The sequence below is a fragment of the Chrysemys picta genome, chromosome 13 (genome assembly GCF_011386835.1).
Source record: "Chrysemys picta bellii isolate R12L10 chromosome 13, ASM1138683v2, whole genome shotgun sequence".
In the NCBI taxonomy this organism is placed as follows: domain Eukaryota; kingdom Metazoa; phylum Chordata; order Testudines; family Emydidae; genus Chrysemys; species Chrysemys picta.
In genome coordinates this window covers 22,267,246-22,294,329 of record NC_088803.1, presented here as the reverse complement: position 1 = coordinate 22,294,329, position 27,084 = coordinate 22,267,246, and the positions used below count along the sequence as shown (strand labels likewise).

The 27,084-nt window shown below is 62.0% G+C and overlaps 2 protein-coding genes across 9 annotated transcripts; one reads left to right on the top strand and one right to left on the bottom strand.

The window, feature by feature from the left end:
- The first annotated feature begins 985 nt into the window (after positions 1 to 985).
- LOC112060674 (zinc finger protein 345-like) lies at positions 986 to 11,700 on the top strand. Its single transcript, XM_042854905.2, has 4 exons — positions 986 to 1,003; positions 1,590 to 1,691; positions 1,925 to 2,034; positions 3,404 to 11,700. The coding sequence occupies exons 3-4, from the start codon at positions 2,004 to 2,006 to the stop codon at positions 5,524 to 5,526; spliced, it is 2,154 nt and encodes a 717-aa protein (XP_042710839.2). The 5' UTR covers positions 986 to 1,003; positions 1,590 to 1,691; positions 1,925 to 2,003; the 3' UTR covers positions 5,527 to 11,700.
- Positions 10,277 to 24,613, bottom strand: NDRG2 (NDRG family member 2). 8 transcript variants are annotated; one of them, XM_005294059.4, is made up of 16 exons: positions 24,453 to 24,613; positions 20,903 to 20,988; positions 20,286 to 20,391; positions 19,874 to 19,994; positions 19,370 to 19,432; positions 17,270 to 17,330; positions 16,882 to 16,968; positions 16,572 to 16,628; positions 16,017 to 16,120; positions 15,524 to 15,568; positions 15,083 to 15,134; positions 13,452 to 13,499; positions 13,247 to 13,282; positions 12,832 to 12,883; positions 12,629 to 12,667; positions 10,277 to 12,208 (listed from the first exon to the last, which is right to left on the bottom strand). In XM_005294059.4, exons 2-16 carry the CDS (start codon positions 20,978 to 20,980, stop codon positions 12,024 to 12,026), a joined length of 1,134 nt encoding a protein of 377 aa, XP_005294116.1. In that variant the 5' UTR covers positions 20,981 to 20,988; positions 24,453 to 24,613; the 3' UTR covers positions 10,277 to 12,023. The 8 variants fall into 8 exon arrangements, with proteins under 8 accessions (XP_005294116.1, XP_005294114.1, XP_008173909.1 ...); XM_005294057.4 differs by having other exon boundaries at positions 12,634 to 12,667; XM_008175687.4 differs by having other exon boundaries at positions 12,641 to 12,667.
- Between the last annotated feature and the right edge of the window lie 2,471 nt (positions 24,614 to 27,084).

Sequence of the window (27,084 nt, the reverse complement as noted above, 5' to 3'; positions counted from 1 at the left end):
CTGGGCTCTTTCTGAGCAGTTCAGCATGGAAAGCTAGCATTGCAGGGTATCAGCTGAGCACACATGCAGAGGGAGGGATAACTCAGTGGTTTGAACATTGGCCTGCTAAACCTAGGGTTGTGAGTTTAATCCTTGAGGGGGCCACTTAGGGATCTGGGGCAAAAATCTGTCTGGGCATTGGTCCTGCTTTGAGCAGGGGGCTGGACTAGATGACCTTCTGAGGTCCCTTCCACCCTTGATATTCTATGATGGGCTTGGTGGACAAGCTCCATAAAATACAGTGGTCTCTAGTGAGGTTCTGGGGGGATCATGCCAGTCCTGGTGCAATTCACCATGATCTCCAGTGGTGTGGAAATCAGTGTAAAATGAGTGGAGAACCTAAATATTGGCTCGGTGAGGACAGGTTATACAGAGCCCTCTGGACTGCTCGAGAAAATGGCCTAATTCAAACAAAATGCATTTTATTTCAGCCCAGTGAAATGTGACACATCTAGGCCCAAGGAAACCCAGCCAGCCCTACCGACTGAGGGACTGAGTCCTGGACAGCAGCCGCCCTGGAAAAGCCTGAGGGGGCACAAAAAGCAAGAAACTCGCCATGAACTCCCAGAGCGATACTGTGGCACAAGGGCTAAGGGGAGGCATGGATGTCTACAGGGGGTGGTGAGTAGGAACCTCTGTATAGGTCATTGGGTTGAGATGGATACTGGAGCATGGGGCCTCCAGCCCTGCTCTGGTGGCCACATTGTACAGGGATGTGGAGGGTGCAGAGCAGAGCCACACCAATAACTGGAGAGGCCTGGAGACAAGCCTGGCAGGGAGAGGCGGGCACAGCTCACTCTGCTCAGTGAGTCTCGAAGCGGACAGAGCGGAGACTTGATCCCAGTGTCCAACCCCCAGCCCAGGGCAGAATCCCCCAGAGCGGAGAACGGCAGAAGAGCCGGTGGTTGGCAGCGGAAGCCAGACCGAGCCAGAGCAGAAATAAGGCACCGGGTCCCCAGTGCTGGTGAGGAGCCCCCAAGGGCGGCGGGGGGCGGTCCGCCGCTGCTCGGCTCCAAGGGCCCCTGCGCTCGCAGCCCGGCCAGGAGCAGGCGCCGCCAGAGGGGGCTGGCTCCGGAGCTCAGGCTGCGGCGCTCGCTGCCCCACGTCCCGCCCCGCCCAACGCGCACCGAGCCGGCTGCGCCCGGGGCCCCGCGGGGCGAGCGCCGGGGACGCGGCCCCAGCCCGAGGGTCCCGGTAACTGGTGGAGCTGCGGGGGGCGGCGCCCGGGATCGGGGCCGGGGCCCCTGTGCCCGGGGAGGGGCTGGTCCCGGGAAGCCGTGGGGGCCCATCTGCCCGCGGGGTGGCCGGGGCTGCCTGGGGAGCAATGGTGCGTGTGTGTGCGCGTGGGGTGAGCGGTGTGGGTGTGAGAAATCCCGGCCTAGCCAGAGAGGAAGTGCGTGTGCCCGCCGGTGCAATGATGTGTCTTGATTTCCCCGGGGGGTCCTCCCCTGCACAGTTCTGGGGTGGGGATGCTGCGGGAAGTGGTGGCCCCGGCTGGGCCCCGTTTTCCCCTCCTTCACTGGCCTCTGCTCTTGTTCTTTCCTTTGAAGCAGCAGGCGCTGTCCAGCGTCGCAGCCCCGATACCAGGCTAGATGGGCCCCTGCTCTCACTGGGCCTGGCAGGTTCCGAGCAGCAGCTTGTGCATCCCCCAGGTGAACCCCTGTGTGTAGCTGGCTTGGGGGATGGGCTTTCCAGGGTTGTGGGGGGTCTGTCCCCATGGGCGGGGCAGTGAATATGCTGTGTGTGGGAAACCTGCAGAAGTGCCCGTCTCTCTGTGGGGGAGCAGGAGTGGAGGAGATGTGGGGGGCTGGAGGGAGTGGTGACCGAACCAGAGCAGACTGGGGGAGAGCAGCCAGGACTGAGCGTGGGAAACTTCTTGTTTCAGAGCCTGGACACGCAGGGAGGTGGCCAGGGGCATCTGCCAAGCAGAGTGGACCCTGTACGGAGACCCAGTGTGGGAAGACATGCAGGAGCCCAAGTTCACAGCTGCTGTGGGTGAGAAGCCCATTCCTCTCCTTTAGCAGGAGCTTTGTGGGCTCTGGAGGGCAGGGGGCAGTGTCAGAGCCAGAGGAGGCTGGAGATCGGCCCCTCTGGGCCCCCGGATGCTTGAGAGAGATTGTCCTGTTGCCCCTCGTTCCCGGTGGAAGGAGATTCTGAGACAGTGATGTGCACCTAGGGCTTGTGTCCACCTGGAGCTGGGCTGGAGCAGAACTGCGCCTCACTCCGAATTCACAGGCCCTGGCACCGCTGCATGCTGCAGTTCTGGCTGGATCACCCCAGCGGAGCTTTCTGTCACCTCCAGAGAGGGACGGGACTGGCTCTTGGGGGAGCCATTCAGGTGTATGGAAGATACTCAGCTGCTGTGGTGCTGGCAGCGGTGTAAAACTCTAAGCCAGCCAGACTGCTTTGTGAGGTAGCTGTCCTTGTTCTCACCCTGAATTCATCTCTCCGCCTTCCAGCCTTGGCACCTCTTTCAGCCCTTTCCTAGAGCAAAGAGCTGCCAGAAATCTCCTCCCCGTGGCTGTGCTCGGCTACCCAGCTCAGTGCTCTGTAGCCCCAGGGAACCGTCCTGGTCAGACAGTTCTCAAGCTGCATTGGGAAACTAGGTAAGATGTTTGTCCTGCTGCTCCAGCCCCCCCTTCCCCTCCTCTGGTGGTTAGAAACCTTCTTCTCCTTCCAGCCTGCATTTACTCCTGGCCATTTATCCCCATTTGTTTTTGTGCCAATGCTGTCCCTTAGCATCAGGAGCCCTTCTTCCTCCCTGGTGGTTTGGATGCCAGCTGCTTGCTTTACCAGCTGGGAGTTGAGATTTCCTCCAGAATCCCTGGTAAAGGTCCTGAGCAGCATTGTGCCAGGCACAGATCCCCACAGGCCCCCACTGGAAGCATCCCTCCTTGTATGAGGGTTTCCCCATTGGCTGCTGTTCTCTGAGATCTGCTCGGCTGCGTCCAAGGTGTTGGTATTGCCGACGTGAGGAGGATTCGCAGAGCTGCCGAAGGGGCTGGGATGTGCCCGTCTCCTGGTTGGTATAATAACAAGAACTGAGGGCCAGAGTCTAAAGAGATCTGGGCACCTGAGAAGCAGATAAAAGCACCCACTAGGTCCCTGTTGGCTTTTTAGGTGTCCAAACAGCTTTCAGTCTGGACTTGGGTGTCTAAATCCCATGAGCCGCAGTGAATCAGGACCTGCAGCCCTTTGCATCTCTCTCAGTGCCGGCATTCCAAGAGTTACTGGTGACTGCGACTCCCAGAGCGAGTGTCCCAATCCCTTAGGCTGCTCTGACGCTCCCCCTTTCCACCCCCTGAGGTTCCCATTCTCTCCAGCACAGGGACGGATTAATCTCTGGATTTACTCTGTGTCCCAGCAGGCGACGGAGCCATGAATGAGAGCCAGGAGGGGGTTCCCCGCCTGGATGGGATCGGGCCAGAGAGCGAGGAGGGGGTACCCCAGACAGATGGAGCCATGAGTGAGAGCAAGGAGGGGGCTCCCTGCCTGGATGGGATCGGGACGGAGAGCCAGGAGGGGGCTGAGACAGTGGAGCCGCAGGGGGACGCTTGCTGGAGCGAACAGCAGACTGAGGGGCAGCAGGGCACCAGGCGCTTCGAGGTGGGACCAACAATCTGTGCCGAGTGCGGGGAGAGCTTTGGGGATGACGTGGCCCTGCTGGCCCACCGGGGGGCGCCCTGCAGTGATGCGGTGGCGAAGCCGTTTGGCTGTTCCGGCTGTGGGCGGCGGTTCAGCCGCAGCTCCAACCTGCTGCGCCACCAGCGGGTGCACACGGGCGAGCGCCCCTTCACCTGTGCTGACTGCGGCCGGTGCTTCAGCCAGAGTGCCCATCTGGCCAAGCACCGGCGCCTCCATGGCACCGCAGGGCTCCCCACCCCGCCAGCGGAGCGCAGCTACAGCCGCAGCCCCGAGTTCCTGCGGTTCCAGCGGGCCCACGCCGGGCAGCGCCCCTTTGCCTGCCCCGACTGCGGCAAGCGCTTCAGCGCTGGCTCCTCCCTGGTGCAGCACCAGCGCATCCACACGGGCGAGCGCCCCTTCCCCTGCCCCGACTGCGGCAAGCGCTTCCTGCGGGCCCCAGACCTGGCGCTGCACCAGCGCATCCACACGGGCGAGCGCCCCTTCCCCTGCCCCGACTGCGGCCGGCGCTTCATCCGTGGCCCCGACCTGGCGCTGCACCGGCGCACCCACACTGGGGAGCGCCCCTACCAGTGCAGCCAGTGTGGGCGCCGGTTCAGCCGCGGGCCCGGCCTCCTGCTCCACCAGCGCACGCACACCGGGGAGCGCCCCTACCAGTGCACCCAGTGCGGCCGCCGCTTTAGCCGCAGGTCCAACCTGGGCCGCCACCTGGCCACCCACAGCATGCTGCGGGGGGACCCCACCCCAGGGGGAGAGCCCAGTGCAGAGACCCTCAGGCAACAGGGAATCCCTGCGGAGGGGGAGGAGTCCCCAGGGCTAAAGGGGCGGAGCTCAGAGGCTGTGACCCAGCAGGGAATCCCTGCAGAGGGGGAGGAGTCCCAAGGGCTGAAGGGGCGGAGCTCAGAGGCTGTGACCCAACAGGGAATCCCTGCAGAGTGGGAGGAGTTCCAAGGGTTGAAGGGGCGGAGCTCAGAGGCTGTGACCGAGCAGGGAATCCCTGCAGAGGGGGCGGAGTCCCAAGGGCTGAAGGGGTGGAGCCCAGGCTCCCTGGTGGCTCCCCTGGGGAAGCGCCACGGCTGCCCGGACTGTGGAAAGGGCTTTGCTCAGCGCTCACACCTGCTGGTTCACCGGCGGGTGCACACCGGGGAGCGCCCCTTTCCCTGCCCAGAGTGCGGCAAGCGCTTCAGGCAGAGCTCGGTGCTGGCCCGCCACCGGCGCACCCACACGGGCGAGCGCCCCTTCGCCTGCGGGGACTGTGGCCGGTGCTTTGCAGAGAGCGCAGTGCTGCTCCGGCACCGGGCCGTGCACTCCGGCGAGCGCCCCTACTGTTGCATGGACTGCGGCCGGAGCTTCAGCCTCCGTGCCAACCTCCTCCAGCACCGGCGGCTCCATGCCCGGCGCCCCCACGTCTGCACTGACTGCGGCAAGGCCTTCAGCGAGGCCGCAGCTCTGGCCGCCCACCGCGGAACCCGGCATGGGGCCGGCAAGCCCTTCGTCTGCACCGGCTGTGGCAAGCACTTTGGTCGCAGCTCCACGCTGGCTCGGCACCGGCGCATCCACGCTGAGCGGCCCCACGAATGCACCCGCTGTGGCCGCAGATTTGGGGAGAGCGCTGAGCTGGCGCAGCACCTGCGAGTGCACAGTGAGACCCCCTACGAGTGCGCCCGATGCGGGGAGCGCTTTGCCCAGAGCCACGCACTGATCGCACACCAGACCTTCCACGCTGAGCCAAGCCATGGACAGCGCCACACTGCCCATGCCCACCAGTCCCCCCTCGCCAAGCATGGGGACAGCGTCCTGCCCAAGTCCCCAGCTTTGTCCCACCAGAGACTCCACACGGGATAGGAGCCAGGACAGAGCCCCGGACTCCTGGCTCCCAGCGCCCCCCCAACCCATTAGACCCCATGCCCCTCCTAGAGCCAGGGATAGAACCCAGGAGTCCTGGCTTCCAGCCCCCCCATGCTCTGACCCACTAGACCAGGGGTGGGCAAACTACATCCTGGGGGCCGCATCCAGCCCTTCAGGTGTTTTAATCCATCCCTCGAGCTCCAGCCAGGGAGCGGGGTTGGGGGTTTGCCCTGCTCTGCGTGTGCTGTGGCTCCACGCGGCTCCCTGAAGCAGCCGATGTCTCCTACACGTAGGGGCAGCCGGGGGCTCTACACGCTGCCCCTGCCCCAAGCGCTGCCCCGCAGCTTCCATTGGCTGGGAACAGGCCAATGGGAGCTGCAGGGACGGCGCAGCACACAGAGCCGCCTGCCATGCCTCCATGAAGGAGCCATAGGGGGGACATGCCGCTGCTTCCAGGAGCTGCTTGAGGTAAGCACTACCTGGAGCCTGCACCCCTGATCCCCTCCCTTGCCCCAACCCCTTGGTTCCTGCACCCCCAACCCCTCATACCCAGCCCCATCCCAGAGCCCTTACCCCCCCACACACCCCAACCCCCTGCCCCAACTTGGAGCACCCTCCCACACCCTGAACTCCTCATTGCTGGCCCCTCCCCAGAGCCCGCACCCCCAGCCAGGGCCTGCACCCGCTCCTGCACCCCAACCCCCAATTTGGTGAGCATTCATGGCCTGCCATACAATTTCCATACCCAGATGTGGCCATTGGGCCAAAAACTTTGCCCTCCCCTGCACTAGACCCCACTCCCTTCCCAGAGCCAGGGATAGAACCGAGGTGTCCTGGCTCCTAACCCCCCTTGCTCTAACCCACTAGACCCCACACCCCTCCCAGAGCCAGCGATAGAACCGAGGTGTCCTGGCTCCCAGCCCCCCCTGCGCTAACCCACTAGACCCCACTCCCCTCCCAGAGCCAGGGATAGAACCCAGGAGTTCTAGTTCCCAGCCCCCCCTGCTCTAACCCACTAGAACCCCACACCCCTCCCAGTGCCAAGGATAGAACCCAGGAGTCCTGGCTCCCAGCCCCCTGCTCTAACCACCTTGGCACCAGGTTGAGGGGGCACCTCTCTCTCTGCAGGCGCTGTGGAGCTCCAGCCTTTTTGGCCCTAAGGGGGTGGGCAGCCAGCTCTGTCTGAGTGGGGTCCGTGGGGAACGGTACCTTCCAGAGGCTCATGTCACATGATACAGAAGTTGTTGGAGACACTGAATGAAGCAGGTCTATGTCACGAACCTTGTCTCTGAGTGATCGTTGGGCATCAGGATTCCTGGGTTCTCTCCCTGGCTCGGGGAGGGGGCTGGAGGCTAGTGGGTTAGAGCAGGGGCAGTTTGGGAGCCAGGACTCCTGGGTTCTGCTCTAGCAGGGGAGTAGAGCTGGGGGGCTGGGAGTCAGGCCTCCTGGTTGCTGCGTGTCTAGACTGCATGGGAGGCACATGGGCTAAGTTACATGGCTATAGAAATAAACTGCGCCCTACTAGACGGAAGGCAGGGTGAGTGGCGCTGGGGGATGTGCTACTATGTCCCTGGGAGACCCTCCCCCATCCTCACTTTGGGCAAATCGCTGCCCTGCTCCCTGCCTCAGTTTCCCAACCTGTAACGGGGATAATGCTCTTGCCCCTGCTTGGTGAAGGCACGTGAGCATTAGGGATAGCGTAACTCTCTTGCCACTCGCTTTCACTGCTCTCCCCCAAAGGGGCAGTGGGTGCCATGTCCATCAATGGAGCCCCCTGGGCCAGGCTCAGCGCCGTGGTTTGCTCCCCAGGTCTGGGCAAAACCCCCGGGTAAAATCCCTCAACTTGGAGAAAAGCTGGGGCCTTTATAGCTTGGGGATCCCTTGGTCAAGAGACCCTAAATTGGGGTCCCTAACCCAGCCCCATAACCCCCGTGAGGCACCCCAAATCTGAGTAATGGTGCAGAGTTTTGGGCACTGGGAAGAGTGAAGCTGGGCTTAGCTTGGCTGGGGGAAGCTGCTGTACATCGCCAGTTATTAGTGGCACCTGCACCCCCTGAGTTGTGTGTCTGCACTCAGGGGGACGGTCTCTCGAAGGAGCTTTGCTTATGACTGCCTGGGTGCCAGTGCCCCTCCCCCCCCCCACCGCCTAGCAGGTGCCTGTTGCCAGCTGGGCACTAACTAGCCAGGAGACACGGCCCTTCCCTGAGCCCAGGGCAGAGTTGCTTACAGAGCTGGGACTCAGAGAGCGTGAGCCCTCCCTGGCGTCGCCCCGTCCGGCTCTCTGCCCAGTGCAACTGAGACGGCATTGCTGGTGCCAGCGTGGCAGCTTCACGCTGCATACTTGGGAGCACAAACCAGCCCAGTGTTGTGCCAGCCAAGCAATACTGACCCGGGCGCCCGCTCAGCTATAGAAAGCGTCTGAGATAAGAGCCCACCGATAACATGCTCACCCTTCCTGGAATACGCCAGCTGGGAGTTCTCCCCGTGCACTGGGCCTTTGGCACGTTGCAGGCAGCCCGAGGCCGTAGCAGCAGTGAAATCCATGTGGCACTAATACCCCCCCACCCCACCCCGTTCAGTGCCCAGTCCCCGGCCAGTGAGAGCTTGGCTGGCAGCAGCAAGTTCCGGACTTCTGCAAACCTGAGAGGTGCACGGATTGTAGGCTGGACTTTGGGGGGGGACAGAAGTAACCCCTCAGACCAACAGTGGCCTGGCCCCAGCAGAGACGTGGATGCTGCATGGCATGGGGAGGGCTATGTAGAGCAGCCAGCTCTCCCGTTAGAGTGTGCTCGGTTTTGTTACTGATTTACCATGTGACTGCTGGATACCCCCAGCTCTTTGAGCCAGGGACCAGTTAGTCATTTCGCTAATTGCAGGGTGACTCGTTACCTGCCCACAGTTCTGTATCTGCTCCAGCCCCCAGTGGAGCAAACGTGCTGGTAAGCTCTTGGCCCAGACTTGGCCTTTGTCCTTTCCCTGTGACCAGCATCTCCCCCACTCCCACCCCCACCGGGCTCCACTTCTTGTTCAATGCCCACCAGCACCTCATTAGTATTGGCCCAAGTATGCAAATCAGTGCCCAGTGGAAGCCCCTCAAGGGCAGCAAGGACCCCGCTTTTACTGGGCTGGTCGGCCAGCCGGGCTGAGCTGTGCAGTCTGCTCACATGGGAGCTGTACACACAGCAAACAATGGTGGTGACACCCAGCGGGCCACTGGCTTTCAATGAAGCTCTCCCATGACACTTGTTAAGAACATAACCCAGGAGTGCTGGCTCACAGACCTCTCACCCCCTCGCTCTTACCACTAGACCCCACTCCCTTCCCAGGCCAGAGCTGGGGATAAGGACATAAGAAGGGTCACACTGGGTCAAACCAATGGGCCATCTAGCCCAGTATCTTGTCTTCTGACAGCGCCAGTGACAGGTGCTTCAGAAGGAATGAACAGAACAGGGCAGTTATTGAGTGATCCATCGCCTGTCACCCAGTCCCAGCTACTGGCAGGCAGAGGGTTAGGGACACCGACAGCACGGGGTTGCATCCCTGACCACCGTGACCAATAGTCATTGATAGGTAAGTTCATGGAGATATATTTAGGCCTTCACGACATCCCCTGGCAATGAGTTCCACAGGTTGCGTATGAGGCGTGTGAATAATTACTCTCTTGTTTTTTGAAACCTGCTGCCTATTAATTTCATTGGGTGACTCCTAGTTCTTGTGTATGCTGGTGGGTTAGAATGGAAGCTCTTTAATAGGCTGTCAGAGCTGTAATTCCCCTTCTGCCCACATGGGGGTGACACTGAGCACAAAGTACTCCAATCCACTGAGGAAAAAAGGCTGGACAAGCCGAGAGGACACTGAGTGTTAGTATGTTGCGTCCCAAGGCTACCTGCAGCCACGCGCCAAGGAGCTGATGGCGTCAATCACCTAAAGCCCAACGGCCTCTGAAAATCCTAGCCTCCGTGGCTGCCAGCCCAAGGGTGCTGTTCCTGGTCAGGCCATGTGGGGAAACTGAGGGACAGTGCACTAAAATTAATCTCCGCTTTAGGTCACCTGGGAAGAGCAGTATGGGGCCCTGGGAATAATCCAGCAAGGTTGGTGCCACTTGGCGTGTAACTCAAAGCATGGTGGACTGACCCCAGCTGCCTCATGTTTCATGCGCTGCCGGGCCCTTCGCACCAGGTTCAGCAATGCTTGGAGGGGAGAATGGGCGAGCCAGGCATGTGTAACACTGTGCTCGCCTGGCTTCCAGGGCTCCAGCTACATGGGGGCAGGGACTCTTTCCCTGGCAATCGGTGCTGGTGCCAATACCCCTGTGCGGTGCTAGGGAGTAGGGCAGGGGGAAATCAGCAGGGGGCGCTCTCCCCTGCCTGCCAATGCCCCAGTATGCGGCTAGGGGGCACTGTGCTGCAGGAGACAGAGTGAGGGGCTCAGTGTGTGGGGGGGGTCATGCTGTGGGGGAAAGCAAGGGGCTCAGCACGGGGCAGTGTGCTGTTGGGGGACAGAGTGAGGGGCTCAGCGGGGAGGGGGGCTGCGCTGTGAGGGCACATGATGGGACTTTCCTCACTTGTAATGTCTAGGATCAGGCCCCTATGGGGTCCTGGGCCCCTACTGGGCTTATTTCCCCTCTTATCCTCACCTGAGCCTGCTCTGGGCAACACCAATCCTGGCCCGCTCCTTCATCCGGCTGTGCCCCATGGAGCCCCACCTCCCTGTCCCCTTATATCACAGACGGCCAGTCACAGACAGGTGCGGGGCAGATTCCTCTACAGATTTTATTGTTAAGGCTGGGATTGGCTGTCGCTCTGGTACAGCCCCAGCCCCGTGGATATACAGCTATTACAGCCAGACAGAGTCGAATACATCAGCAGTACAGTCGGACACAAGAGCCTGGTACATTAGCAGTACAGCTGGAGCCCGGCGGAGCCAGAGCGCAGCACACAGTGTTGGTTCAGTTGGAGCCTGGTACGTTGCTTGTACAGTCAGAGCCAGAAACTGGTACATGGGTAGCACAGTTAGAGCCTGGTACGCACAGAGCTGTTACAGTCAGACCCAGTTACATTCACAGCTTGTTACCGTTGGAACCCAGTTCAAACAGGACCTGTTACACAGCCAGCACAGGCGGCGGTCGCTACACTCAATCTGTCACAGTCAGAGCCTAGCCTTATAGTACCCAATACAGGCAGAGCCTTTATAGCTGTAACTCTACACCATCATGAGTCCATTACACCCGGAGCCCTCTACTTACAGTGCCCATTACAAATCCAGTACAGCCAGAGCTGGTTACATACACAGCTGCTACACTCAGAGTCCATACAGAGTCCATTACTAGGACCAACAGTCAGAGCCTGGTGCAATTGTTGGAACCTACCCCAGGCTAAAGCTGTTACAGCCAGAGGCTGGTACAACCAGGCCCTTTTACAACCAGAACCCAACAGTCAGAACCTGCTACAGTTGGGGCCTGCAACTGTTGGAACAGTTGGCACAGTCGGAAGCCAGTTGAGTATCACATTCCTGCAGGCCCCCTTCTTGTACCACCCCCCCCAGCCGAGCAATTCTCTGCCTCAGCCACGCTCCAGCCAGCACGGCTCCTGCACGCACGCCACACGCCGCTAAATATCTACGCAGGTTAGTGCACAGTGCCCCGCCCCCTCGCACCTGCGCCCCCTGGGGGAGACACCCTGAACACCCAACGTCCTTGGGGAATAACCGGGAAGGGAGCCAAACGCAGACACACGGGCCTCCCAACCTCCCAACGAGAACCCAGGCTGGGGGATGGCAAATGGCTTTGCAATGCATCCTGGGAAAGGATAGAGATGTGTGTGTGTGACCCCCAACTCCCCACACACATCAGGACAGATGTGGGCAGGGGGCACTCAGGACAGAGACATGGGGTGGGGGGTGGGGAGAGAGATTCCCAGAAGAGGGGTGTCCAGGACAGACACGTATATAGAGGGGTGGTGGGTGACTCTTGGGATGGCTGGACGGAACAGCTGTCTCTGGACAGACAGATGGACGGAGGGGGGAGGGCTCACAGGAGGGGGATGTTCATGACAGACAGATGGACACCAAGGGGGCAGGAACAGGACTGCCCTGGGACAGACGGACAGAAGTCAGGGCTATGACAGGCAAAGGGGGTGTGGGGAACACACAGCCCCCCCCCAGAACCTCTTCCCTTCCACTTGCAAAACACCCTCCCCCCAAAGATCCAGACAGGCTGAGGAGGGGGGAGGAGCCAAGGTGATGGGCGAGGGAAGGCGTGGGGCTAAGGAGGGGGAGGAGCCAAAGGGAAAGGGGCGGGGCCCAGGGGGTGTTGATTATTTTGTTTTTAAAGGGTTAACGCTGCTTGTGCTGTTGTTTCTGAGATCGGGGCCTCCCCGGTTTAGTACCGTTAGGGGGTGAGCGTCGCGTGGCCCCTGGGGCCGGAGTGCATTGTGGGATAGCAGGAAGTCCCGGTCAGAGGCGGGAGGCGTCTCCATCCCCTCCCCCTCCTCTGCTCAGCAGGAGACCTCCATGGTGTGGGCTCCGCTCCCCGGGGCCGGCCGCGGCGGCTGCTGGGGGCTCCCCGACTCGCTGTTCTGGGACAGGGTGCGGGAGCGGGACTGGCTCCCGTCCCCTGAGGCTGCGCTGGACAGCGAGGCGGTGCGGGAGCGCGACAGGCGCGTCATGCAGGAGGAGGCCACTGCAGGGAGACAGAGAGGGGAGGAGTCAGACTGGCTACGCCCCTCTGTTCTGCCCTGCCCACCCCTCCGCCCACCAGCAACAGACCCCGCCCACCCCTACACCCCATCCCAGCAATAGGCCCCCATTTGTACAGGTGTGCCCCACAACAGGCTGTGGCGTGAGGGGTGGGGGCGGGGCATGGCCAGGCCATGCAGGGGGGCAGGGAGCTCCCCACACAAACTGTACAATGCCCCCTACACCTGTACAGGGAGTGGATGGGGGGTGGTGAAGGGGGGGAGCAAATGTGAGGCATGTGGGGTGCATGGGAGGCAGTGCAGGACACTGGGGTGTGGGGGGCAGGGAGCCAGTGCAGGGTGTTGGGTGGGGCAGCCATGTCTGGGGGTCTGGGGGTGCATGGGGGCAACAGCAGAGAAGGTACCTGACCCCATACTCAGTTTCCTGTCCAGGATGTAGGGGACTGAGAAAGAGAGACAGACGCTTCAGGGACTGGCCTGGCAGTGGGGCAGCGACTCGGGGCTGGGGATGGGCCAAGGACCCAATGCACGGGGGGGAGGGCTGAGGGAGGGGCAGGGCTGGGAGATTGGGACACCCCTCCCCGCTCACCCCACGGCGGCTACTCACTGTATCCCATGCCCTGGACGAAATACTTGAATGCCTCGGTCAGCTTCCCAGGCTGAGAGATAGGGACAAGATGGAGATTAGAACCCGTGCCCCACAGCTGGGCTACCCCCAGACCCTCCCCTATTGCCACCCGCCCCCTATATACCCTGGCTGTGCACCCCACCTCACAACTCTCCCTCCTGGCTACCCCCAACCCTTGCTACATCCCTTACATAGCCAGACTGTGCCCCACAACTGTCCCCCTAGAGATCCTGCCTGTACCCGCCAGACCAGTCCCCATTATGTCCTTCCAGTGCCTCCCCCCCTCAGGACCCTCCCCCCATGCTGTCCTGCACCCCCCAACTACTGCCCCAGAGACACCCTCCCCCTCACGCTGCCCTGCGCCCTCCATCCCCATTGGGAAGGCAGCTCTCACCTGTGTCAGCTGGGGCTGCCCCCCGGAATCTGCCATCTGGAAAACAAACCCAAAACTCAACTACTGGAGGGGCCCAGGCCTGGGCTAGCAGGGGGCTGTGGGTCAGGAGCTAGGGGCACTGGGAGAGCTGGGTAGAGGGGAGCCCAGGCCTGGGCTAGCAGGGGCTGCGAGTCGGGATGGGGTGGGGGCAGGGGACATCACTCACCTTGAGGAAGGAGGTCTGGGTGGGATCCAGTTTGGAATTACACTCCACCTGGTTTGGGGGGGGGAGGGGACAGAAAACAGTGTGAGGGGAGCAGAGCACAGAGACACCTGGACCCTGAAACACCCCCACAGCCTGACGACATCCCAAGGCCCAGAGCTCGTTGTGCCCCTGGGAGTCAGACGTCAACCATGCTTTGCCTGGTGTGTGTGTAAGGCCTGGAGCCCCCGGCCTGGCCTGTGACTCTGTGTGGGCCTCAGTTTCCCCTGGTGCCGCATGTCTAAGCAGGGGGTAGGAGAGGGTGTTTACTGTTGCAGAGGTCCAGGTATGACCCTGCCTAGCAGCCTGGATTCCAGCCCAGGGCTGGGACTCTTTGTAACCTAGCAACAGCTGCCAGAGGGCCCATCCGAACCTGGAGCCATCCAGTTTTGTGAGCTGTTTGCCCTAAGACAAAGGGCGGAGGAGGAGCTGTTGGGGGAGGGGATATAGGGGGCTCGGTTGGACGGGGGACAAGGAGCTGCCAGAGCCCATGGGGACAGGGACAGACCCAGCTGGCCTGAGGGCCCTGAGAACATCCCGGGCTGGGTTCAGACGTTCACACTGGCTGAGTCACCGCAGGCCAGGGACCAGACCGGGGTGGACTCCCCGAGGGGCCCATGGCAGAGTCAGGCGGGCTGGAGGCTCAGAGGCACGGTCCTGGGAGGCCCTGGCCCCGGAGTGCGAGTGCGACCCTTGCAGGGGACTGATGCACCCACGGGGGCTCCTCTCAGGGGCTGTAGGGAGCCAGCACAGGGCCTGGGAGCCCCCGAGGGAAACCGACACAACCCTGGTCAGTTTCACGGCGCTGGCCAGTGCCCCGAGCAGGAAATCAGGGAATCCGGCCGGTTTCCACCAGGGCAGCCCAGAGGGCAGGTGACGTCCCCCCTTTAGCAGGGATCAGCCCCAAACCAGCCGGGGACCAGAAACGCGGAGCGTCTGCCTGTTCTAAACAGAGAGAGGAAGTGTGTGTGTCCGTCTGCCTGTTCTAAACAGAGAGAGGAAGTGTGTGTGTCCGTCTGTCTCTCCATCCAGCCCTGCGGGAGGGAATGCATGTCCATGTCCCTGCTGCCCCCAGCTGGGTGTGATGAGCCCAGCACAGAGTGTGTGTCTGTCCGTCCCCAGCAGGAGGGAATGAATCCTGCACTGTCTGTCTGGCCCTTCCCCGACGCCCACTGCTGGCGGGAATGAGCCTGGCTCTGGGTGTGTGTCCCATTGTGTGGTGTGCTCGGGTTGTATAGCAGGGTGCGCTGTGGGGCTGCACGCTGTCTATGTTGTGTAGCTGCAGGGGGTTGTGTAGCTGCAGGTCTATGTGCTGTCTACGTTGCGTAGCTGCAGGTGTGTGTGTAGCAGGGTGCGCTGTGGGGCTGTGCGCTATGTTGTGTAGCTGAGGGTCTATGTGCTGTCTATGTTGTACAGCTGTGGGGGGTTGCGTAGCTGCGTGTGTGTGTGTAGCAGGGTGCGCTGCAGGGCTGTGCACTATGTTGTGTAACTGCAGGGATGTGCGCTATGTTGTGTAGCTGCGGAGGGTTGTGTAGCTGCAGGGCTGTGCGCTACGTTGTGTAGTTGTGCATTGTGTGGTTTGTTCTGTTACTCACCACGGCATCTTCATGGGGGGCCTGGTCTCCCACCACCAGCATCACGGGGCACCTGTGGGGACAGAGAGATGGAAAAGGGGTGGTCAGAATGCCCCTCCCCTCCCCTAGCAGCTGCTCTGGTGGTCCAGGGTGGGGAAGCTGGGCAGAGCAGAGCACAGGGGTGGAGGGGGTTAGGGGTCAGCTGGGTGTCCCCCCCCATTCCTGGGGGGTTCTGGGGACAGGCCCCGCCCCTAACCAGGGGGGGCTGAGGGATACTTGGGAGGGCAGGAGTATGGGGCTGCTGTGGGGTGTTTGTGGGGTACCCAGGGGGGAAAAAGGGGGTCCCTGTGTGCTTGTGGGGGGCTGAGAGGTGTTAGGGCATTTATGGGGGGCCATGAGCAGGGGTGTCCTGGGGGGCTGTGGGGTGTTTGGGGGATACCCGGGGGTGCCGGGCTCACTTACTTCAGGGTGACGTCTCCTCCGCGTTCGAAGTTCAGGTCCCGGCGGCTGGGGGGGGCGGGAGGAAATGGGGGGCTGAGAACTGCCCTGCATCCCCCACGTCTCCCAACACAGCCCTGAACCCCCCCCAACTCCCTCTGGTCTCAGCACAGGGGGGCGGAATTGGCAGCAAACTTCCCCGCCCCGGGCCCCCAGGTCACCTCTGTTCCATGAGCCTTTACAGTAACTCCAGCCTCAGTCATAGCAGCCATGATAGAGCCCCCCCCGCCCCCCCTGCCCCCCCCAGCGCCCTCCAGCCCCCCTGCCCTCCCAGCACCCCCCCAGCGCCCTCCAGCCCCCCCGCCCCCACCCAGCACCCCCTGCCGCCACCCAGCGCCATCCAGCCCCACAGCTGACCCCCCCCCAACTCCAGCTACCTCCAGCCCCACCCCACGGCCAAGCCCCCCCATACCCACCCTGCCTCCAGCCCAGCCCCACAGATGAGCCCCCAACACACGTGTTGTAGCTGCTCCAGTAGAGCTGAATGTTGCTGAGGTTCGGGGCTCCGACCAGCGCCTCCCTGTACTGCTGGACCAGCTCCGTGCAGCCGGACAGCTCCTCCTGGGGGCGGGGGGGAAGAGGGCATTACTCTCCAGTTACAGCCCCCTGCCGGTCCTGCTCCCCCTGCCCTCCCCCCCATAACCCTGCCCCCACAGCTCCATGCAGCCGGACAGCTCCTCCTGGGGGCGGGGGGGAAGAGGGCATTACTCTCCAGTTACAGCCCCCTGCCGGTCCTGCTCCCCCTGCCCTCCCCCCATAACCCTGCCCCCACAGCTCCATGCAGCTGGACAGCTCCTCCTGGGGGGGGTAGGATATTACTGCCCCCCCCGCCGGTCCTGCTGCTCCCCCCATCCTTCCCCCCAGAGCCCTGCCCGTCTAACCTCTTCACTGCCCCCCTCCCCAGGCTACCTCCCTCTGCCCGGGGAAGACCCCTGGGTCTAGCCCTTGGGAGCGCCAGGAGTGGGGCCCATCCGCAGCCCCCGGGGGCGACATGCAGATTTCCCCCCCTCACCTGGCTGAAGAGATGGGCCAGGATCATCTCAGGGATGGACGAGGTCAGGCCGCTCAGCTGGGGGAGGAAAGCAGAAGGTGAGAGGGGGCACTGGGGATGGGGGGGCAGCACCGAGGGGGGTGAGAGAGACGTGAGGTGACGGGGGGGAGAGGGGGGAGAACGCCAGGAGCTGACCCTAGGCCAGAAGAAAGTTCCCTCTGATCTCTCCAGCTGTCCACGGTCTCTGTTTGCTCCCCCAGACCTGTACCCCGCCCCGGCACAACCACCCCCGTACAGGAGAGCCAGGGGAAGGGACCCCCAAACCCCCTACCTTGTGAGCTGCCCAGTCCATCCAGCCCTTGGCATTGGGGTCGATGTTGATCAGAACCAAGCCCTCCACGGTGTCAGGGTGAGAGAGCTGGGGGGAGGGGAAGAGAACTAAGGGTGAAACCAGCCCCCATTGCACCCTGCTAGCCCATCCCTTGCCAGCCCTGTGCTCCCCCCAGCCCTGCCGGTGCCCCTCACTTCTGACCTGCAGCCCTGATAGCCCAGCCCTTCCCCCCCGCAGCTCTGCTGGTGCCCCTCACTCCCAAACCGCAGCCCCCTGCTATCCCAGTCCTGTGCTCCCCCCAGTCCTGATAGCCCAGCCCTTCCCCCCCCAAACTCTGTTGGTGCCCCTCACTCTCAACCCGCAGCTCCCCTGGGCCTGCGTCACTCACACTGTAGCGGGCGAGGATGTAGGCGCCGGCTCCCACCCCAATGCCAATGATGCTGGTGAATCTGTGGGAGGAGGGGGAGGGGGTTAATAAACCATGTGTTTGGGGGGTGAGGGAGACGAGTTGTTCCTAGCTCCCATGGACCATGAAATCTGGGACTTATCTGGTCACCAGCCCCATGAATTCACCCCCCCGCGGTAACAGGGAGCATCAGTTGGTGGATGTCATGGTGACCTGGAACAGGCGACAGATGGACGCAGGCCTTGGCTGCGTGATGTCACCCAGGGATCAAGCCTGGTGCACGAGGGCAGTGTGGGGCCGGAAACCAACGCCCCAAAGCCGGGAGGTCGGATGCGGCTGAACTGGGGAACGTGGGGCCAGATTCCGTCTCTTTCCTCTCGCTCAGGCTGGCTCTCCTGCAGCACGAATGAGAGCCTGGGACCAGCCAGGCCGCTGAACGCAATGCCCCGAACAGCCCAATGCTGCTCTGAGTTTGCCAGGTCTCAGCACGGCCGATCAGGCCGTGGGCTGGGCCTGGGTTTTGCCAGCAGTGAGGCTGCAAATGAGTCTGTGACAAAGTGGGAATTTTCTGTAGTATTTTTATGAGGCCTGTGCATGCCTCGGTTTCCCCGACACGTTGCATAGTGTGACAAAGCAGGGGATTTTCTTGGTGTTTTGCAGGAGTGGTGTGCATGCCTCAGTTTCCCTGTGTGCTGTGTGTGTAACACGGTAGGGGGAAGGGGTTTGTTGTTACAGAGGATCAGGTGTGACCTTGCCTAGCAACTGGGACACTGACATCAGCCTGGAGATGGGGGATCCTAGCGACTGAAAGGCCCAGCCTAGCTTGAAAGGCAGCCGGTTCTGGCCAGTGGGAGGACAAAGGGCTGAGGAGAGAAGGGCCCGGTGACCTGACCAGCCAGTTCCAAGCAGGGGGAACAAAGGACGGAAGAGAGAGGGCCCCAGTGACCTGTTTACCTGGGACCGAAGACAAAGGACAGGGGAGGAGCTGTGCGGGAGATGCTATTGGGTGACTGGCTGGAAGGAGGAGGCGGCTGGATGCGGGAGAGACCTAGATGTGCTGTGCTGAGGATTACTAGGCCCCAGGGCTGGGTTCAGAAGCTCAATAAACCTCCTGTTTTACGCTGGCTGAGTCACTGCAGACTAGAGATGGGGGGGGGCTTTGCTCCCTGGGGGGCCAGAGCGAGGGGACTCCCTGAGGGGCCCATGGCAGAGCCAGGCGTGCTGGAGGCACAGAGGTGCAGTCTCGGGAGGCAGCGGGACCAGAACGCCTATCCCCAGCGAGAGAGAGCGACCTTCCCCCGCGGGGGCTGTCTCGCAGAAGGGGGGTTTCTCCCAGGGGTCGTACGGAGCCGGGAGCACCAGGCCTGTGAGTCCGTGACACCTGGCTACCCAGCGGGGTGAAAAGGAGTCACGTTTGCTCTCAGGTCAGGCAAAGGCCGCTCTCTCCCATCGGTGTGAATACCCAGCCCCGCGGGCGGCAGAAACGCTGTGCACACGGACGCTCACGCTGGAATAGTCACGCCCCGGAGCGACACTGTGGACACTGGCTGTAGTGTAGATGTGGCCTCAGAGACACAGGTGGGGGCGTCGCCTGCTGTCTGAGCAGACTGAACGGGACAGGAAAAGTCGCAAAGACAACGGCAAACCCAGTCTCCAGGACATGGCCACCCTGGAGGTGATGGGTCCCCTGCCTCTCAGCAAAGACGCTGGCTGGAGACGGAAGGACTGGGGAGGTGGGAGCTGGGAACGGGCAGACACCCAGACGCAGCTGGAACGCGGGTGCCTCCAGCTGGACCCCGGCTGACCCAAACCGACGGAGCCTGGTTCACATGGTGCGAGGCCGGGCAGTCCCAGGGGCTGTTCGCACCTTTGGCTCTTTGTTCCATCTCAATTAACTGAACAGACCAGAGATTGGGGTCTGGCCAGGCACCGCACAGACCCCCCCCCACCCCGAGACAGAGTCCCCCCCCTGCACCTGAGCTCTGGGAGCCAATTCCCCCCCAGCCAGCCCCACAGTGGCAGAAAGGGGAGGCGGGGGAGGGGTGCATGCTGTGTTTGTCTGTTCCTGCCCCCCCCACTCACTTCAGGTACTGCAAGATGCAGGGGATCATGTCGGCCAGCTGGTCCAGCGATGGGTACTGGTACCTGCGGGAGGAGGGCACATCAGCCAAGGGGAGGGGGGGGAGCAAAGAGGGGTAGGGTGCGGGGGTGTCTCTTCCCAAAAGTAACACTGGGAGTGGGGAGAGCAGGGTGGGGAGCAGGGGGTCTCACCCCAAGGGGAACAGCGGGAGTGGGAAGAAGAAGGGATGGGGGAAGGGGGTCCCACCCCAAGGGGAACAGCGAGAGTGAGGAGAGCAGGGTGGGGAGCAGGGGGTCTCACCCCAAGGGGAACAGCGGGAGTGGGGAGAGGAAGGGATGGGGGCAGGGGGTCTCACCCCAAGGGGAACAGCAGGAGTGGGGAGAGCAGGGTGGGGAGCAGGGGGTCTCACCCCAAGGGGAACAGTGGGGATGGGGGGCACGGGGGTCTCACCCCAAGGGGAACAGCGGGGGTAGGGAGAGGAAGGGGTGGGAGGCAGGGGGTCTCACCCCAAGGGAAACAGTGGGGCGCCTTCCTCCATGCCAGGGGCATCCACGTGAACCACCACGAAGTTCTTGACGATCTCCTGCATGTCCTCGAAACGGAAGAGCGGCTCGAAGCAGGACTGGTCTGGGGAGGCCGGAATAGTGTCAGAGCAGCAAGGGACGCGATGGGGGCGCTGGCTGTGGGGGGAGCTCCCAGCAGGGGGCACTGGGGGGAGTGGGATGGGAGCTCCCAGCAGGGGGCGCTGGGGGGGGGGGAGGGAGTGGGATGGGAGCTCCCAGCAGGAGGCACTGGGGGGGCAGGGCAGGGGGGAGCTCCCAGCAGGGTTTTGCTGGCTGTTGGGGCAGCAGGGTCAGGGCACTGGCTGTGGCGGGAGCTCCCTGCAGGGATCCTGTCCCTCCCGCCAGCCCCACTTACGGTTGAGCCCCACATCGTGGTAGGTCAGGATGGCCGGGCGCTTGGGCTTCGGGGTGCCATGGACGGTGAAGGCCACGAGTCCATAGGGCGTCTCCACCGAATGCTTCTGCCAAAGAGAGAGAGATGGGGGCTGTGAGGCGTGGGGGGGGCTGCCCCACGGCTGGCACGGGTCCCAGGTGGAAACAGCTGATGCCGTTGCGCAGAGGGGGCTCCCCGCTTTCCAACAACGCAGGCTGGGCAGCCACCGCCCAGGAGACGCCCGAGATATCGGTCCCCAAACAGCCCCCACCCCCATTCCATGGCCCATACCTTGCCGTGGGCTCCCCATAGAGCTGGGCACCCCCGGGTTCCAATCCTGACTCCCCAGCGGAAGGTGGGGGAAGCAAGGCTGGGGTACCTGGGGGTCCACTGCTAATGTCCTGCTCCCCCACGCCCAGGACACCGCGAGACAGGGTTCAAGCCAGGGAGGGGTCAGTGCAGCTCAGACAACAGGAGCCAGGACTCCTGGGTTCTCTCCCCAGCTCTGGGAGGGGAGTGGGATCTAGTGGTCAGACGGCAGGGCGCAGGAATACAGCACTGAGCACCCCTCCCCCCCAGCGTGCCCTTTGCCCTCTGACCTTGCCCGGGACGGGTTGCGAGGGCGGCAGCAGCAGGGGCTTCTCCTCCGTGATCTGCACCTCGTGGAGCTCAGTCATGGCTGCGCCTGGGGGAGAAGGAAGAGCGGGGTGTGTGGGGGGGGGGTGTCAGAGCAGGACATAGAGACACCTGCCAGCACTGCCCTTCCCCCACCCGAAACACACAGACCCCTCCCTAGAGCCACCCCCGACACACAGACCCCCCCAGAGTCACTCCCCTGACACACAGATCCCCCCCAAAATACCCAGCAGATCCCTGTGGCCTGAGGTGCTCAGAGACCTCCCCCCCCCAATCCCAGGAGCCCCCTGCCTAGCCTAGCCCCCTACTCTGCTCTGGGCAGGGCCTCAGGGGAAAGGGGGCTTTTCCCAGGATCGGGGCTGGGGATCAGGCTTAGGAAGACCCTCCCGCACATTGGTGTCCCAGGAAGTTTGGCATCAGGCTCCATTGGGGGGCAAATTCGACCTCCCCCCCCCCCGCCATCAGGAGGTGCTGGCTGAATGAGCAAGTTGGGACCTGACCCTCTCCTACCCATCCTGCCCCATGCCCCACAGCGCCTCTTGCTGGGAAAGTAGCTCTGCCTCTGTCGCCTCCCTGCCCCTCCAGCTCGCAGTGCCGGTGGGAGCGGGGATCCAGCCCCCCAGCCCCCCAGGCAGGAAGGGATTAGTCCCTGCAGCCCAGTGAGGGGAGAGAGGTGGGGTGCTCTGGGGGGCAGGGCCGGGTACCAGGCCAAGGGATGGGGGGAAGTCAGGGGGAAGCAAGGTACGATCAACTGGACCTGACCTAAGGGAGGACGTGAACGGGCACTGAGCTGGGGCGCCACATGGCCGAGGGATTTGAACCTGCCACGAGGAGGTGCCCAGCGGGATGGCATGGGCGGAGCTGGGGCCCAGGCTGCAGCCTCTCTAGATTGCACGTGTGGGTGTGAACGCCCCCATCCCCCCAGGCTGCTGGTTCTGGCGAGCGCCATTCGCTCTCCAAGGGGGAAGAGCTGCGACGAAGGGGGGATTCTTGCTGGTATTTTGATGACCCCCACTGTGTGCCTCAGTTTCCCCATATGCAGCATGGTTGCCCAGTAGGGTAACTAGCTTGCAAGAGTAAAATATTGGGACACATGGGGCAAGGGTGGGAGCCACAGGCTCACAGCTTCCACTGTAAGTAGGGGAGGGGGGAGCAACTGGCAGCCCTACAACATCGGGACAAATGACATCCTGATCGTACATCGGTCGGGACACAGGACAGAAAGTTAAATAGCGGGACAGTCCCGATTTTATCGGAGTCTGGTCACCCTGTTGCCCAGCGTGGGGGAAGGGCGGTGTGCGCTTTCAGGAGAGGCTAAAAGGCACCCGCATGGGTGACACCTCCCTGCCTCGGGGAACGAGGAGTCATTAAGGAACTGGCTGGAACCGACCCAGGTGAACAAGGTGCCCAGCGACCTGATGCCAGCTCCAGTGATGCCTAGATTACTTCTCCCCCAGCTCAGCAGGGGAGCTGAGCAAAGACCCCCCCAGCTGAAGCAGGAAGGGCTGGGAAGGTGGGAGCTGGGGGTGAGTGGGGGCTGCCAACCCAGGAAGGGACGAGGGGGTCAGACAGACACTCAGACGCATACATAAAACGGGGTGCCTGGGCCCTGGGCCGACCCGACGCCGCGTCTCCCTGCTGCCCTAAGGGTTTCCTGAGCCGTGTCCCGGTGACTAACCAACCCAATCCCGCGTCGGTCACGGCTCTCCCAGGAGTCGGGCTCTGCTCACGGGGTGTGGCAGGAGGGTTGGAGCCCCAGCACATCAGGGAGCCCGCATGGCCTCCCCTGAAGGGAGAGTGGAACCCCCCAGGGGGTCCTGCAAAGGGCTGCTCTAAAGCTAGGGGCACAGCACCGATCCTGGGGATCTGGGACACAAGGTTGGGGGCAGGAGGAGGTTATGGGGGTTGGGGATGTTATGAGGGTGGTTGCATTAATGGGGGTAGGGCTGGCAGCCAGGCAGGGTGTGGGGGAGTTGGGAGGGGAGTTATGGGGCAACAGGGACAGGTGGGGGGGGTTATACGCATGGGGGAGTTGGAAGAATCATGGGGAGCCAGGGTGGGTGTCACAGGGAGCAGGGTGTGGAGGAACTGGGGGGTTAGGCAGGAGGGTGGGGGGCCAGGAAGGGGCATTGGAGTAGGGGTGGGTCAGTGACTGTCCAGGCTGGGTCCCTGCCCAGATGCCAGCAGCCAATGTCCCCTTAGCCCCTCAGTGCCTGGTCCATTCCCTGGACCCTGGCCCCCTCAGTGCTGGTAGAACAAGAGTTAATGCCCTCCCCGGGACCCACAGGGTGTGGGGTGTTTCCAGACCCAGGACATTTGGGGCCCTGAGTGGGGAGCGCGGGAAACAGGCAGACCAGCACAGTCTGTCTATGGGCTACCCTATGGGCTGCCCCATGGGCTGGGAGGGCCCCATCCCATAATCCCCTGAGCCTAGCTCTCCTGGCCATGGGGCAGGTCTCCCTCCACGCTCCTGAGGGGCTTGGCGTAGCTGGGTTGGGCTGGCTCTGGGATCAGCTTCAGGGGGAGGGGAAGAGACCAGCAGCTCGCTGGGGGGAGCCAGACCCAGCATCCCTTGTCGACAGATCTCTTCACGGGGAGGGACAGAGGTGGACAGACGGATGGACAGTTGAGGGGAAGGATGGCTGGCTCTGAATGGCTGGGAGCTGGTCTGCTGGCTGGACAGACAGATAGATGGGGAGCTCTACCCACTACACTCCCCTCCCCTCCCAGAGCCAGAGATAGAACCCAGGAGTTCTGGCTCCCAGCCCCTGTTCTCAGAGGAGGCCAAGGCCAAGGGTGTGTGTGTGTGTCTGGCAGGCAGTGACCAATGATTCTCTTCCCAGCCCCACGGGAGAGGGGCACAGGGCTAGGCTCAGTGCCTCAGCCTTGTCAGGACCCCCGAGGAAACAGCCCTGCCCTAGGGACGCTGGGATGGGGCCCTAGGGACGCTGGGATGGGCCCCCAGGACCCCCCTCCCATAGGACCCCCACAGAGCCGGGGAGAGAACCCAGGAGTCCTGGCTCCTCCCAGCCCCCACTGCTCTAACCCACCAGCCCCTCCTCCCAGAGCGAGGGAGAGAACCCAGGCGTCCGGCCCCTTCGCCATGGTGGGTTTTTCCGCTTGACATTTCGCGTGTCGCTGCTCAGAGGAAGCGACGGGAAGAGCCGGGGAGACGGACACACGGAGCTGCGCCCCCCTCTTTAGTGATCACCCCTCTCGCCCCCCCCCCACATTTCCCCCCCTCGCCCAACCCCCCCGCCAAGTCCTACCAACCCCCGCCCCCCTTCTCAGCCCCTCCCACCGCCCCGATCCCCCCCATCTCAGCCATGGCCCCACATCATCCCACTGCTCCCCCGGGACCCCCCCGCCTGAGACCCCCCCACACCCAGACTGGCCCCCGCCCGAACATCAGCCCCCCTCCCGAGACCCCCCCTCCAGCCCTATCTGACCCCTCCCGGATCCCCTCCCCGAACCCCTCATCAGACCCTTTCCAGCCCTTCACCCCTCCCGTACCTGCTCAGTCCGTGTGCCCGGCTCTGCCTGCGCCTCCCTCCGTCCGTCCCTCCACCTTCACTTGCCTTTGACTGACTCTGGATACAAACAACCCCCCCCCCACACGCGCCACTGGCCCCTCCCCCCAGCTCCGGGCTGCCAATCCCAGGGCCGGGGCGGGGGGGCGGCGAAGGGGACTTCCCTGCTACAGCGCTGGCATGGGGGGAGGGGACGAGGAGTGGGAGTGGGGAGGGGTCAGAGTGGGGGTGGAGACAGGGAGAGGGCAGAGAGTGGGGGAGGGGCAGAGTAGGGAGAGGCAGAGGGGGCAGTATGGGTGGAGGGGGAGAGTGGGGGGATAGGATGGAGTATGGGGAGGGGGCAGGACGGGGCAGAGTGGGAGGACGCAGAGGGGGCAGTATGGGGGAGGGCATGGGCGGGGGCAGCGGGCAGAGTGAGGGGAGGAGGAGGGGGCAGAGTGAGGGGATGGGGACCCATCCTAGGGAGTCCCACCCCACGCTGGCTGGATTGGGGCTGGGCCCTCTGCTGGGGAAGGACCCCACGGCAGGCGCTGCCCCCCCCATGCCTTATTCCTGGGCCCCGTCCATCCGGTTGGACCGGTCTGGGTCTAGCCCCACCCCGCCCTGCACCAGCCAGCACAGCCGGCTGCTCCCGGATCCTCAGCCACGGGCCAGGGCATAGGCCCCCTCACCAGCTCTGTGTGCCCCCAACCATCCCAAAACAGGCTGTAGCTCCCAGCCCCACCCCCTGGAAAAAAACCCAGTGGATAGAACCCAGGCGTCCTGGCTCCCTGCCCCCCCTGCCAAATTCAGGAGTAGAATCCAGGCATCCTGGCTCCCTGCACTAGCTGCTCTGCTGGAACGGATGGGCCCATGGGTCAGATCGCGGGGGAGGGGAACCAGGCTGGGGGGCATGCGAGGGGAGGGGACTGGCCCCTGGAGTGTGCAGCGGGGCTGCCATGGGTGCGGCTGGCTCCCATCACCCACTCAGTCCTGGACCAGGGTCCCTGTGGGACCAGTGTGTGGGGCACTGCCTGAGGGACCCACCATGGGCAGCCCTTCCTGGCAGCCAGCCAGATGTGCTCTTCACCCCCACCCAGCTGTCCGTCCATCCCCTCCCCCCGTCCACCCCCCATCTGTCTGTCCATCCCATCCATCCATTTCCCCCATCCATCTAACCGTCCACCCTTCCCCTCCATCCATCCATCTGTCCACCCTTCCCCCGCATCATCCATCCGGTTAGTTTAACTTATGTGCCAGGGAAGATAATGGAGCAAGCAATTAAGGAAATCATCTGCAAACACTTGGAAGGTGGTAAGGTAATAGGGAACAGCCAGCATGGATTTGTGAAGAACAAATCATGTCAAACCAATCTGATAGCTTTCTTTGATAGGATAACGAGCCTTGTGGATAAGGGTGAAGCTGTGGATGTGGTATACCTGGACTTTAGTAAGGCATTTGATATAGTCTCACATGATATTCTTATCGATAAACTAGGCAAATACAATTTAGATGGGGCTACTATAAGGTGGGTGCATAGCTGGCTGGATAACCGTACTCAGAGAGTTGTTATTAATGGTTCCCAATCCTGCTGGAAAGGCATAACGAGTGGGGTACCGCAGGGGTCTGTTTTGGGACCGGCTCTGTTCAATATCTTCATCAATGACTTAGATATTGGCATAGAAAGTACGCTTATTAAGTTTGCGGATGATACCAAACTGGGAGGGATTGCAACTGCTTTGGAGGACAGGGTCATAATTCAAAATGATCTGGACAAATTGGAGAAATGGTCTGAGTTAAAAAGGATGAAGTTTAACAAAGACAAATGCAAAGTGCTCCACTTAGGAAGAAAAAATCAGTTTCACACATATAGAATGGGAAGAGACTGTCTAGGAAGGAGTACGGCAGAAGGGGATCTAGGGGTTATAGTGGACCACAAGCTAAATATGAGTCAACAGTGTGATGCTGTTGCGAAAAAAGCAAACATGATTCTGGGATGTATTAACAGGTGTGTTGTGAGCAAGACACGAGAAGTCATTCTTCTGCTCTACTCTGCTCTGGTTAGGCCTCAGCTGGAGTATTGTGTCCAGTTCTGGGCACCGCATTTCAAAAAAGATGTGGAGAAATTGGAAAGGGTCCAGAAAAGAGCAACAAGAATGATTAAAGGTCTTGAGAACATGACCTATGAAGGAAGGCTGAAAGAATTGGGTTTGTTTAGTTTGGAAAAGAGAAGACTGAGAGGGGACATGATAGCAGTTTTCAGGTATTTAAAAGGGTGTCATAAGGAGGAGGGAGAAAACTTGTTCACCTTAGCCTCTAAGGATAGAACAAGAGGCAATGGGTTTAAACTGCAGCAAGGGAGGTCTAGGTTGGACATTAGGAAAAAGTTCCTAACTGTCAGGGTGGTTAAACACTGGAATAAATTGCCTAGGGAGGTTGTGGAATCTCCATCTCTGGAGATATTTAAGAGTAGGTTAGATAAATGTCTATCAGGGATGGTCTAGACAGTATTTGGTCCTGCCATGCGGGCAGGGGACTGGACTCGATGACCTCTCGAGGTCCCTTCCAGTCCTAGAATCTATGAATCTATGAATCCATCTGTCCATCTCCCCCATCCATCCGTCTGTCCACTCCCA